The 14742-nt window shown below is 43.4% G+C and overlaps 1 protein-coding gene across 1 annotated transcript in view; it reads right to left on the minus strand.

The window, feature by feature from the left end:
* PAK7 (p21 protein (Cdc42/Rac)-activated kinase 7) overlaps nt 1–14742 on the minus strand; it is a 383566-nt gene that overhangs the window by 32553 nt on the left and 336271 nt on the right. Inside the window, exons 5-6 of the mRNA XM_006894246.1 lie at nt 10950–11441; nt 7740–7873 (exon numbers count right to left, since the gene is read on the minus strand). Coding sequence (XP_006894308.1) covers nt 7740–7873; nt 10950–11441 — 626 coding nt within the window. The remainder of the gene's footprint in view (nt 1–7739; nt 7874–10949; nt 11442–14742) is intronic.

Genomic DNA, 14742 nt, shown 5'->3' on the forward strand with positions numbered 1-14742 from the left:
GAGGAGAGGAGAGGAGAGGAGAGGAGAGGAGAGGAGAGGAGAAGAGAGGAGAGAGCTACAGATTCTGGACTTGCAAGCCCCTATAATCACTTGTGTCAATTCTTTAAAATATAGTTATCTATGGAGTATCTGCGTGTCCACTTGACCCGGCCATTTGTTCAATCATACATGGATCTTAATGACAGAGAGACAGAACCCCCAACCTACAAATTCTGGACTTACAAGCCCCTACACGCACTTGTGTCAATTTCTTAAAATAAATGTATCTATGTAGCTTAAATGGTTAAGCACCCAGCTGATGACTGAAAGACTGTTGGTTCAAACCTGGAGGTCCTTCAGAAGAAATACCTGATGATCTGCTTCTAAAAGCTCCCAGCCATGAATTCCCGGGAAGCACAATTCTATCCACACACATGGAGTCACCATGAGTTGGCATCATCTTGAAGGCAACTGGTTGGTTAGGTTAGCTAGTTACATCTATTGTTCTGTTTCCCTGAAGAATGCTGACAGACATAGCACCTGAAACACACTGTCTGGCATGCAGATGAGGTTCTCAGGAGAGAGAAGAAGTTGAAGACCAAGTGTAAGGTCTGCCTTAGGAAGATGAAGTAATCACAAGTGAATTTCAACTCAGCGTCACAAGGAAACAGACATTAACGTGAGCTTCAGTCTTGTAGATGTCAGCAAATTATGACCGAGTCACATGTGATTCAAAAGTAAAACCCTTCGAGAATGTTGAAGACATACAACTGATGAATATAATGAGACGTGCCTCTCTCTTAAAACACGCTCTTACAGCAATAGATCAGCGTCACAGAGAAGCAGGTGAGAAGGAAAGTTTTCGTCTGAAACATGAAACCCACCACCTCTTAGTTCTCAGTTTTTGCAGGGAGTCTGTTAGACAAGTTTGCAGATGAGAATTTTCACATCTGCCAAGACTACGTCCCTCAGAGGTTGGGAACATCAGCAGGAGGGTTTAGCTCGAATTTTAAAACTACCAGCTTCAAGAGGATTCGTAAAATGTAGATTATTTGAAGCTGGCATAAAAAGAAGATTCTTCACTGGTCAATTGTAGCAAAACTTAATTGTGTCAAATCCCTAATAACTAACTGGGGGGGATCACCTATCATTCCTAACTATGTGGTTTGGAAATAATCAGGGCAAATGACAAACGACTGATGCATTTCTACTCCTGAGGGGAGGAGAGCTGGCATGGTAGAAAGACATCTCAGTTCTGAAGTCAAATTCAAATTCAGAGTCTAGCTCCATCAATTATCAAACGTGTGATTTTGAGCGAGATACTTCTCATCTCTGACTCATAGCTTCATCATCTGTCAAACATTAACACCCACTTAAAGAGGAGAGTGGAGATTAAATTTTAAAAAGCATGAAGAACGTGCCACTTTTCTGGCCCTTCTGGAACACTGTGTTTCCTGGAAATCAAATATAATGTAATTTATGAAGGTCCTAGGTTAGCGCTCTAACTTCAGTATAAATAAGCATGTTTGTTATTGTTATGTGCTGTCAAGTTACCTGCAACTCATAATGACCCTATGTACAACAGCCCTAAACCTGCTCTATCTTGTACCAATCTTATTGTCTCTGCACAGCTATCCCATTATCCCAATCACTGAATTAATCCATCTCATCGAGGGTCTTCCTCTCTTGTGCTGTCCCTCCACCCTCCCAAGCATGATGTCCCTCTCCACGGACTAGTTACTCCTTGCAAAATGTCCAAAGTATGTCAGACAAAACTTCAGAATCCTTGCCTCCAAGAAGCAGCCTGGTCTCACCCTCTCTAGGACAAAATTGTCTGTTCTTCTAAGAGTCCATGGTATATTCAATACTCTTCTCCAGCACTACAACTCAAAGGCATCAATTCTCTTTCTATCATCCATAGTCATTGTCCAGCTTTTTGACACATAGCAAGTAATTGAAGACCATGGCCTGTATCAGGCACACCTTAGTCTCCAGACTGACATCATTGCTCTTTAGTATTTTGGAGAGGTCTCTGACAGCATACTTTCCCAATGCACTATGTCTTTTTATTTCCTGGCTGCTGGTACCAAGAACGTTGATTGTAGAGCCAAACAAATTGAAGCTGTCAACAATCTCAATCTCTTCATCATCTATCATGATGCTGCCAGTTGGTCCAGTGGTGAGAATCTTTGTTTTCTTGATGTTGAGCTTCAATCCATATTGAAGGTTGCAGTCCTTGACCTTCTGCAGCAAGCGCTTCAGGTCCTCCTCAGTTTCAGCAAGCAGGGTTGTGCCATCTGCATAAGAGTGTCCAGCAAATTGTGGCTTTCTTTCAGTCGGTCTTGAATAAGGACCTTTGGTGGCACTGTGGTTAAAGTGCTTGGCTCTGAGTCAAAAGGTCAATGGTTGGAATCCTAGCTACTCTGATGGAGAAACATGTCTGCTCCTGTAACGCTTTCTAGCTGTGGAGACCCTGCAGAGTAGGTTTTTGCCCCTATTTGCTGCTGAAATGTTGCCACCACTAAGGGTTTTGGTTTTCAGGCCTGGGTTGGGTCTGAGAGTGCATTTCTATCAACTTCCCAGGTGATGTGGATGACGCTTATTTTTAGATCACACACTGAGGAGGAAGCTGTTAGGTGTTTGATCAGCTAACCAATCAGTCACTCAGGAAAGCAGCATATGGAATATTGGCTGTGGGAAACCCTCTCAGGGATTAGTTGTCAGAGTTTAGATTCCAAATGTGTACTGTGGTGCACGATTTCTTCTTGCTCTCTGAAGCTCCTCTGCCTTTAAAGAGGGTAACTTAGTGGGCATGGTTGGTTAAAATCTATTAGAAAATACAATAGATTACAGAGAGGCCACTCCTTAGTTGGCTTCCATGGGTAACAACTGAAATGGATCTTCATAAAAAAGAACTCTAAGAGACACGTATAGCTATCAGAAACTCCCTCAATCCATCTGTTCCTTGGATATATTTTGATGACTTATTTTCTATGTAAATCATAGTTGTCTTATTATTGTTTAGAACAGTTTTTATTTGAGTGGAAGCTTACATGTCATATTGCATTTGCATTTTAACATCCATGGACATTTTACTTTATAATATTGAGTAACACTGATTAATGTAATTTATTACAAGGTCTAATGAAACCTCATTCCCCCAGTCTCTGTATCAATCCATCTCATCCGCAGTCTTCCTCTCCTGTGCTGTCCATTTACCCATCTGAACATGATGTTCTTCTCCAAGGACTGGGACAATGGGGGTTGGTGTGTCAGAATTAGTGAGACAGGCTCAGGACAGGAAAGGGTTAAGAGCTGCCGTACATATAGGGTGTCTATGCATCACAGGCGACTCAAAGGCACACAACAACAATAACATACTATGACAGGTTTGGAAGCAGGAGTGGCAACCACTTTTTAAACAACATACCTCTGGAAAATCGATGAACTTTGCTGTCAATGGTTGTAGAAGGGCTTCAGGCCTTTTGTTCACAGGGTCGCCATGGGTCATGCTCGACTCGAAGGCAATCAACAACCACAAAAATCAAACCCTTCTATTTTATTCTTAGGTTTCCTCCAGTATGTACATGTGTATAAATTAAGATGATCTGAGAAACTCTATTGTTTTTTTAAAAAATTATAAAATCGGTGATTTATTCACTGCAAATATCTCTTTTCCTTATAATATTTAAATGGCTTGCATGCATTCTTTGTATATATTTGCTTCGTGCACGTACATTGGGTTTGGAGGTACTCTTTAGTGGGGTGCAGTGGGTGTGCCCTGAGTCTGCACCAACAGGAATCTGACAGCTGAGAACCAGGCAATAAAAGTACATCTCTTGACCCTCACCCCTTTGTTTTCAGATAGTTTACCAAAACAGCTATAAGGGCCAGAGAACTCAGGTGGCTGACTGGCAAGAAGCTGCACTGCAATCCCGAAGGCACGTGGTTTGAATCTACCAGCCTCTCCGCAGGTGAAAGATGGGCAGTCTCCTCCTGCGCAAATAGCCGCCTCTGAAAACCCGTCAGAGGGTCAGCTGTGGGTTGGTTCCAACTTGACGGTACAACTATAGCAGAGCTGTTGAGCTGTGACTGAGCATTGACCTCACATCAGTCTCTCCTCCAAAGCTCTCCAGTGCTTCCCTGTTCCCTTGCTTTCCACCTGTTATTTCTCACCTGAATCCATGTCCAATCAGGGAACCATTAACACTCAACACCTCTTTTTCTTTCAGCTCTTTTAGCATTTTGTATAACTGCAAGATGAAACTTAAGCTTAAAGTCTCCCATACTGACTAGGTTGTGTCTGTTTCTTGTTGTTATTAGGCATCAATAAATTAACTATGACTCATAATGACGCTGTGAACAACAGATCTGAACGCTGCCCCGTCTTATACCATTCTCAAGATCTCTGCTATGTCAAACCCAGCGGTACAGTCACTGGTCTATCCATCTAGTTGAGAGTCTCCCTCTTTTGTTCAGACTTTCCACCTTTCCCAGTGTGATCAGCCTTTTCCTCAAGGACTGGTCGCTTTTGACAATATGTCCAAGGTATGTGAGATGAAGTTTCATCATCCTTGATTCTAAAAAAAAAACCAAAAGAAAAACTAAAAACCAAACCACCCTGGCTTAATTTTCTCCAAGACAGACTAGTTTGTTCTTTTGGAAGTTCATGGGATATTCAATGGTCTTGGCCAATACCACGTTTCAAAGGCATTGATTCTTATTCTGTCACTTTTAATCATTCTTTATTCCTAGGAATAAATTAGAAATGCCCTGGCTTTGATCAGGAGTACCTTAATCTTTAAACTCACATTATTGGTCTTTAGCACTTTGGAAAGGTCTCTGTTAGCAGATTTTCTCAAACCAACATACCTTTCAATTTCTTGACTGTTACTACAATGTGTGTTGATTATAAATCTGAGTAAAACAACTACTGACAACTTCAATCTTTTCTTCATTTATTATGATGTTGCCTTCTGGTCAAGTGATGAGGATTTTTGCTTTCCTAATGTTAAGGGGAGTTCTGGTGGCCTAGTGGCAAGATGCTGTGCTGTAATCCTGAGGACACATGGTTTGAGGCCACCAGCAGCTGCGTGGGAGAAGGATGGGCAATCTCCTCTGGTGTGATTAACTGCCTCTGGAAACCTGCCAGAGAGTCAGCTATGGGTCGGTTCCAACTATACAGTACACACAACAACAACAACAATGTTAAGGTGCAGTCCATATTGAAGGCTTTAGTTTTTGATCTTCTATAGCAAATCCTTCAAGTCCTCTTCATTTTCTGTGAGAGGTTGTATCATCTGCATGATATTTAGAACTTTCTGGTTCCCATGTAAAGCTTATGAACCAGCAGCATCAGCACATCCTGGGTGAGAGCTCTGTTGGCTTAGTCTTTAGGAAGCTGTGTTGCTAACCCAAAAGGCTTCACTCACGTCTCTGGAAGTTCGAGTCCACCAGGGGCTCCTTAAGGGGAAGATGGGCATTATCTTGTGTGTAGTATACAGCCTCTGAAATCCAACGGACCATCAGCTATGAGTCGGTTCTAACTCGATGGCATTGAACTCGATCTCTCCCTGGCCAATAGCAGCTGTTTTATAAGATCCGTAGATGAGTCACATGCAAACTAAGTTTTGAGACGCTCAGCATTAGCAAATATTCTTTCTTCTTCATTTGGTACAATTTCTTCCCATTTATTTTGTCCAGGAGCTCTCAAAATCCAGTCTATTCATCTCTTGTAACCCATCTCAGAGGAAATCTTCTACTGGAAATCATTCCTGATTATCTCGGAGACACTTAGATTTCTTCCCTGGTACGTAGACACATCTTTTAACAAAGTTTTTCACAAGTATTGTTGTTGTTGTTAAGTGCTGTCGAGTTGCTTGCGACTCATATTGACCCTATGTACAACAGCCATAAACTCTGCTCTGTCCTGTGCCAATCACGCCACCTTTGACACACCCATCCCGATTACCCCAGTCACTGAATCAATCCACCTCATAGAGGGTCTTCCTCTCCTGCGTTGTCCCTCCACCCTCCCAAGCATGATGTCCTTCTTGAAGGACTGGTCCCTCCTTACAACATGACCAAAGTATGTTAGAAGGAGCCTCAGAATTCTTGCCTCCAAGGAGCAGCCCAGTTTAATCCTCTCCAGGATGAATCTGTTTGTTTTCTTAGCAGTCCATGGTACCCTCAATACTCTTCTCCAACACCACAGCTCAAAGGCATCAATTCTCCTTCTATCCTTCTTGGTCACTGTCCAACTCTGATGTATAACAAGTGGACATAGGGTTTTCAGAGGCCTGCTATTTCAGAAGTGGATGGCCAATCCTTCTTCCTAGTGTGTCTTAATCTGAATGATCAGTTTTAGAGAAGTATCCAACAGACAAGCATTTTACACAAGTATTATGTGTATTTATTTCTTAACCACGACTTCTCTGAGGGAAGACATTTGAGTCTTACTCATCTTGTGACTTCTGTAACCTCAGTACTTAGGGAAGAGCATGACTCATAAAAGGTGCTGAATGTATCAGAGAATCCAGGGGATGGTAATTAATCACTCGGTAGAGAGTTGAGCTGCTAGCCAAAAGGTCGAGCTTTTCTGGTGTTTTGTTTCTACCAACCACCCCATGGGAGGGAGACAGGCAGCCTCTTCCTGTGTGATTTACAGCCTGGGCATTCTGCTGGGGGCTCAGCTATAAGTCGAAGTAGACTTGACAGCAATGAGTGAGCGAGTGACTTATAAGACTGTTTAAAAAACAGACCTGAAGACTGTTTTCGTCTCTGCATGTTCATTATCATGACATGATTTTTTTCCTCTTTTCTCCCCTCAGTTTTACTTGATGGTATTAGAATACAGAGATGGCATGGAACTTTGCTTTAGAAATAAGTATGAACAATAATAGATAATTTTATTACTTGTCCTAAAACATCAGTCCCAAATACTTGTTGATTTTAAATCAATGTGCATAAATGAACTTCCAGAGGGAAGGGGTAATACTGGTGTAATTGAGTGTAACATACATGGATACCATTACAGGAGGTACTCTGGAGAATGTAGGATTTAAGACGGTAACGTTCATAAAGATTGTCATTGGAGGTCTCCTCTTGGCAGATAGTAGTAAACCCCCAAAAATCTGCCTCATAGAACAGACCTGCCCCATAACGTTTGCAGGTCTGGTCCTCAGTGGGAAAGAGGTGTGCTGCCAACCCAAAGGCTCACGGTTTGAATCCACCAGTTGTTCCTCAGGAGAAAGATGAGTAATCTCTTTCCATGTGATTTACCATCTCTGAACCCTCACTTTTGTTTATTGTTTATGGTGGAGCGGGAACTGACCCATAGCTGACCCTCCGGTGGGTTTTCAGAGGCAGTTAATCACATGGGAAAAGAGTGCCCATCCTTCTCCCACAGAGCAGCTGGTGGCCTTGAACCCACACTGGAGGAGTGTTAAATACCAATGGTATATAATAACTCTATAGGTGTTATGAGCAGAGTTTAGGGCTGTTGTATATAGGAGTGCTATGAGTCACAGGCGACTCGATGGCACATAACAACAACAACAGCATAGGTGTTTTACAGTATATAACAACAACAATAATTGTTATGGAAGCAGAGGTGTCTATCTTTCTTCTGTAGGGCAGCTAGGGTTCATATTACTCACCTCAAAGTTAACAACTTAAGCACTTAACCACTGCACCACCAAGGCTCTTTGGCAGAGAATAGGAAATACCTTAACTATTTCCTAGATAATGAAGACACGTACCTGGTATGAGTAACTATGTCTGTCAAGGCACCACCCTCTAAAAACTCCATGACCACCCAGAGTTCATCGCTGACAAGGTAGCTGTTGTACATGTCAACCACGTTGTCATGGTGGTAGTCTCGCATTATCACAACCTGGGACAGAAGGAATGACAGTGTTTAGTTCACGAAGAGGAAAGGAAATATTTGTTCTCTTTTCCTTTTTTGTGGTCACACTTGAGCACAACTGATAGGTAAATATTGATTGCAAATAACTTATTCAGACCAAAAAAAATTACATCAAGGGCACCCAGTAGAAATAAAAGGAATCAAGTTAGCAAGTTCAGGAGGTCAATCGGATATCAGAGCAAGAGAGACAGAGGAAAGGAGGGGTAGTGTGTGGAAGGTGGAATAATGGGAAGCTTTGCATTTGCAAAAGGAAGTTTAGCTAATGGTATAATGGGGCTGTGACCCCCTAAGGGTCTTCTTTAGAATGTACTTTGTAGACCCTTTGCTGACTGCCCTGGCAAAAGAGTCCCCTCTTCCCCACATGGCAAGAGTCAGGAAGTAAACACCAGAGAGTGAAGTAATCAAAGTAGGATTACTGGTGGGCATGAAGGGGTCACATGAAGCCCACTTAATATTTCCTTGGTAGAAGGTCTGCATTTTGTCAGAGAGATTTGGGTTGAATACAAAAAATATATCTTGAAGGTAAAAATAAATAGGACCTTTGGATAAAAGGTTAGAGGACAGAAGGAGAATTGATGCCTTTGAGCTGTGGTGCTGGAGAAGAGTATTGAATATACCATGGACTGCTAAGAAAACAAACAAGTTCACCCTGGAGAGGGTTAAACCAGGCTGCTCCTTGGAGGCAAGGATTCTGAAGCTTCATCTGACATACTTTGGACATGTTGTAAAGAGGGACCAGTCCTTGGAGAAGGACGTCATGCTTGGGAGTGTGGAGGGACAGCGCAGGAGGGGAAGATCTTCTATGAGGTGGGTTGATTCAGTGACTGGGGTAGTGGGGGTAGGTGCGTCTGTGACAGTGAGATTGGCACAGGATAGAGCAGGGTTTAGGGGTGTCATACATAATACGTTTGCTATGAATCACAAGCAACTCGACGACACTTAACAACAAAAACATGGGTAAAAGAAGAGTCGGGGGTATAACAGAGAGGAGCATTGCTAACCCAAAGGCTGTACCTCTCTGCTGATTCAAATCTACCAGTGGCTTTTGGGGGAGAAAGATCAGTACTCTCCTTCCATGCAATGTGTCTAGCCTTGGAAACGCAATGGAGGGTCAGCTGTGCGTTAGAATCTACTTGAAAGCAGTGACTGAGTGTGAGTGAGGCATAAAACCATCACCCATCCGCTCTTTGTACCATGGGGCCTGCATGCTGCCAAGATGCTAGAAGTTATGCCACCTTGTATTTCATATACCACCAGGGTCAGCCATGGTGGACAGGTTTCAACAGAGTTTCCAAACTAAGACTAGGAAGAAAGGCCTGCCGATTGACTTCTAAAAGTTATTCAATAAAAACTTTATAGGCCTGCCACCAGAGAAGGTCAATCACCAGAGGGGGATATCAGGGTTAGTTGAAGTATATGGTCACTGAGGACATGGGGGACCTCTCCGGGATGGACCAGCACAGAGCTACAGCAATGGCACAAAATGCTGGTAATTATGAAGATAACACAGAATGGATAAGTTTGTTTCTCCTGCTGTATAGAAAGTGGCCTTGATCAGGGTATTAAGAAACTAACTTGCATCTGCTTGCTAGGATGACTACTTTTGCTGAATTTTTGGAGTTAACTTGAAATAATTTATCTAGAGAGAAATTATGTGTATGGTATATCCTATAAATATCCCCAAATGGCTACACTTAGGTTAAGTAGCAGAGTTTTATTAGGCCTGTATACTCTAAGGATACCTGTAAATTTGTTTTTCTCCTAGGAAAACAGTAGGTTTCAGTTTCTTCGCACAACAAGGGCAAAGTGACTGTTCCCCCTATTGTTTTTAGCCATGCTTCAAGCAGGTAGGTGATGGTTCCCCTTAAGTTAAGCTCGTGTACTGCTAGCATTTCCCATCAGCCCAGGTAATTCTTTATTTTGCTGCATGTTGATGGTTTTTGTGTGAGTGTGAAAAGGAGTTAGCTGCTTTCTCCAGCCTCAGAGGTGGTTCTGGAGACCAATGCCACCGGAATTAGTGCAGTGTGGCCTCTTCCTCCTGGTCAGAAAGTTTCGAACACTCACTGGGACAGATGAGGGGAAGGACTGTCTGAAAGGAATACATGATTAGGCATTATATGTATGACAACAATCTGGAACTAGAGGTGCATTGCAAAGTGGACTGAGAGAGGGGAAATGGAAGGAGAAAAATGGCAACAGTTGATGAAAGAAAACCCAACCTTTCTGTAAACTTTGATTAAATTACAGTTAGAAAAGTAATTCAATAAAAATTTTTCTGGTCCAATAAACTAATGTCTTCTAGTTTTTCTCCAGTTCAGTTTTTCCGTTGATCTGCAAACCAAAATCTTGAGGGACCTTCCCTGTGGGGAACAAGCCCCAAATCATGTTACAGTGGTGGCTTCACTTCAGCCTTCCAAGAGGGGCCCACAATCATAATTGATTCTATTTTCATAACGTGAAGTGACTGCTCAGCACAACTTCTGCACATATTTAATTTTTTTTAAATTACTGGCTGAAGTTGTCAATGATTTCCATTCACTAGGATGCTGCCATGATAACAGTAGTTTCAAGACATTAAAATATGCATTGCCTTGGGGAAATCTGTTGTCAAGGACCTCTCTCAAAAGTGCTAAAAGAGTAATGATGTAAGTTGAAAGACTAAATTCTGCACCTTGTGAGAGAATACTCCCAAATGAAAGCAGTCAAGGGGCCCAAGATGGATCCAAGAATCGTGAGATACAGCTGTTCATTTTTGATTAAAGGCTAATAATACATAATCTCACCTTGGAATCCTGACTTGTTAGCTTTAAAATACTCTGCCTTCCTACCCACAAAAACCCCAAATCATTTCTCTCCCCAAGTCTCTCAAAATAATTATAAAAGGGATATTACTTTAGAATGCATAGTGTTTCCTGGGCACAAATATTTATGTTTCGCCCCAGCATGTACATTTTAGTTCTCAGTGGAAAACGCAAATGAGAAAGTGGAAAACCACGCTGGCTAATATACAGAAAAGGGGTGATGGAGAACACATGCCGTTTACCTCGTTGAAAAGCAGTTCTCGTCTTTGCTGCTTGCGGAGGTCCATTTTCTTTACAGCCACTTGCTTCCCCGTGTGCTTCTCCGTGGCGATGCACACAATGCCAGTGGACCCTTCCCCGATTTTGATAAAGTTGTCCAAGTACTCCCTGGGGTCTCCTGGGCTGACCACCAGCTGCAAAGCAGCCCGGAACTGTTCATGGGATACCCTGGAGGGCTGCTGGTCTGAGGAGGAGCTCCAGCTGGGGGGCGGGTAGGTGCTGGACGAGATGCTGAGAGAACTCAGGTAAGAAGCTGTGGAGATGTACTGGGAACTGGTCTGCAGAGAGGGGTGGTGGTATAGAGAGGCTTTGTGGTACCCGGACGAGTACTGGTGGCTGCTTGGGGAATAGCCCGCTTTACTTTGACTTTGAGGTAGTTTGGCAGGGCCCCTGGGATAGGTGTCAGACCCGGACAGTGGAGGGCTGAGGACCATCTGTGCTCGGTCATAATCCACCTGTGAAGACAGAAAGACTCTATTTGAATGTGATGCCTCCAGTTGGCTAGTTAATCAACCCGACTTAGTGGATGTTGGATGAAGCATCCTTGATGGTGAGAGAAACTTACCTTGTGATGCCTCAAGTAACTCTTGCTGTTAGCATTTCTTGGCCCTCCTAAACATCTAGCTTCACCCGTGCTTTTTCTCCTTTACATAATGCAGCTCAAATCTAGCAGCTGCTCTGAGGGAGAAGGATGGGCATTCTCCTTCTCTGCAATTTGTTGTTGTTGTTGTGTGCCATCGAGTCACTTGTGACTCATAACGACCCTGTGTACAACAGCCCTAAACCCTGCTCTATCCTGTGCCAATCTCACTGCCTCCGACACACCCATCCCGATTACGCCAGTCACTGAATCAATCCACCTCTGTGCAATTTACTGCCTCTAAAAACTCACTAGAGGGTCAGATATGGGTCCGTTCTGACCCTACAGCACACAACACCATTAAATCCCCAGGAAGCTCTGGTGGTTTAGTGGTAAAGAATTGTCGCCCTGCCAACGGAAAGGTATGGGGTTTGAATCTATCAGCTGCTCCTTTGGAGAAAGATGGACAATCTCCTGTGTGATTTTACTGCTTCTGAAAACCTGCTGGAAGGTCAGTCATGAGTTTGAACTCTGCAGTACACAACAACAACAACAACAACAACAATAATAATACATGAAATCTCTTGAAGCCTGAGGCATGAACATGATTGTGGCAAGTAACGGAAGTTGTTGAATACATTGATAATTTAAATTTTTCTCACAAGGGAAGGCGTACTTACAATTTTGGGGAAAAAAGGCTCTCAAGCACTAACTGCACAAAAATAATGATCTGGTTACAAATGTTGTTGGCATTATGCTATTATTTACCATTGAGTTGAACTGACCCTCCAGTGGGTTTTCAGAGGCTGTAAATTGCATGGGGGGAGACTGCTCATCTCTCCCCATTGTGTCGCTGGTGGATTCGAACTGCGTGCCTTTGAGTTGGTAGCTCAGCTTGGTACCCAACTGACTTCCATTTCCCAACAATTTAATGACTTATTATTCTGTTAGAAAAGAATACGGTTTTAGAATTTTTACCCTGCCTGATTATTTTTATCACTTTATAATGCTATTTGTCTTCTGATGCTGAGAATAATTTCATCTATAATATCTATTTGTATAATTGAACGGAAAATAAAACATCTTTCCATGAAAAATAGTTCTTTCACTCATTTTTTTTAAAAAAGCACAAAAAACTCCCTTAATTGCTTTCTTAGCAAGCAAATGGTACTATATAAAACCAGCATTTCAGGAAGGATCTCTCTGACAGAATGGCACATGAGCAAAGACCTGAGACCAGTGAGGGGAGGCCTTGAGAACATCAGAAAGAAGAGGGCTCCAGGAAGAGCAAAGAGCATGTGCAAAGGGCCTGAGTTTATAATGCCTGCTCGCAAGGCTGAAAAAAGAAAGGCATGATTTCAGAGAGGTAAAAATGATCTGGACTGTACAATCAACTTGACTGTATCAATATGAGGTTTAAATAGGAACAAATCAGAGTGTTAAGAGCAGCAGAGTTCTGTGGTCTCTTTTCAGTTTTGTTTTTTTTTTGGCTGAGTACAGTGTACTTTATTGATGGTACATGACAGGATGGGCTCGCCAAGCCCCTCCCCTTTCTCAGGGGGATTTGATGGAAACTTGTGTCAAGGATGTGAGATTTTCAGTGTGTGGGAGGATCAAGTTGGGGCAAGGACTCCCCAGCAGCTGAGGGTCTCTCTCTCTCTCTCCTAGTGCTATTGCTGGGGCTGGTGGTCCAAGGGGATCTTACTCTTTGGAGGCCATGTGAACCATCAGGTCGACCACCTGGTTGCTGTAGCCAAATTCATTGTCATACCAGGAAATGAGTTTGACAAAGTGGTTGTTCAGGGCAATGCCAGCCCCAGCATCGAAGGTGGAAGAGTGGGTGTCACTATTAAAGTCACAGGAGAAAACCTGGTCTTCAGTGTATCCCAGAATGCCCTTGAGGGGCCCTTCTGATGTCTGCTTTACTACTTTCTTGATGTCATCATATTTGGCAGCTTTCTCCAGACGGCAGGTCAGGTCCACAACTGACACATTGGGGGTGGGGACATGGAAAGCCATGCCGGTAAGTTTCCCATTCAGTTCAGGGATGACCTTGCCCATGGCCTTGGCAGCGCCAGTAGATGCAGAGATGATGTTCTGGGCAGCTCCACGGCCATCACGCCACAGCTTTCCAGAGGGGCCATCCACAGTCTTCTGGGTGGCAATGATGGCATGGACTGTGGTCATGAGTCCCTCTACAATGCCGAAGTTGTCATGGATGACCTTGGCCAGGGGAGCCAAGCAGTTGGTGGTGCAGGAGGCATTGCTGACAATCTTGAGAGAGTTATCATACTTTTCATGGTTCACGCCCATCACAAACATGGGGACATCGGCAGAAGGTGCAGAGATTATTACCTGTTTGGCACCACCCTTCAAGTGAGCCCCAGCCTTCTCCAAGGTTGTGAAGACACCAGTGGACTCCACAACATACTCAGCACCAGCATCACCCCACTTGATGTTGGCGGGATCTCACTCCTGGAAGATAGTGATAACTTTCCCATTGATGACCAGCTTCCCATTCTCAGCCTTGACAGTGCCATTGAACTTGCCATGGGTGGAATCATATTGTAACATATAGACCATGTAGTTGAGGTTAATGAAGGGATCATTAATGGCGACAATATCCACTTTGTTAGAGTGAAAAGCAGCCCTGGTGACCAGGCGCCCAATACGGCCAAATCCGTTTACTCCGACCTTCACCATCGTGTCTCAGGGATGCGGCTGAGGCTGCACAAGAAGAGAGGGCAATCTGGATAGACGAGGAGCAGAGAGACTCTTTTCAGTTTTAAGGAATTATTTTATGTGCCAATTATAGTAGGGCAAGAGAGAGGCCTAATGGAGAATGATTCAGTGCCTGGAGTAGGTGTTGGCTCAGGATAGAGCAGGAGTCAGAGCTATTGTACATAGGGTCGCTATGAGTTGCAATAGACTCGATGGCACATAACAACAACAACAGCAACAGTCCTGGGGATCTTATTCCTGAAGGTCTATGCCGAATCTGTACCCAGGGGTAGCCATGAATCAGTGTCAAAGGATGGCAACTAACAACAGCAACAATAATAATAGGTTAGACAGTTGGATTCTTCCTTTGAATTAAGCTCAAGCTTAGCCAAATCCAGGCTACTGTGCAAAACCAGGTGGGGCAAGAGAGATCTCTGGCTGTTCTGTTTGCACAC

Source organism: Elephantulus edwardii, unplaced genomic scaffold (genome assembly GCF_000299155.1).
Source record: "Elephantulus edwardii isolate Elephantulus edwardi_28Jun2011 unplaced genomic scaffold, EleEdw1.0 scaffold00138, whole genome shotgun sequence".
Taxonomy (NCBI): Eukaryota; Metazoa; Chordata; class Mammalia; order Macroscelidea; family Macroscelididae; genus Elephantulus; species Elephantulus edwardii.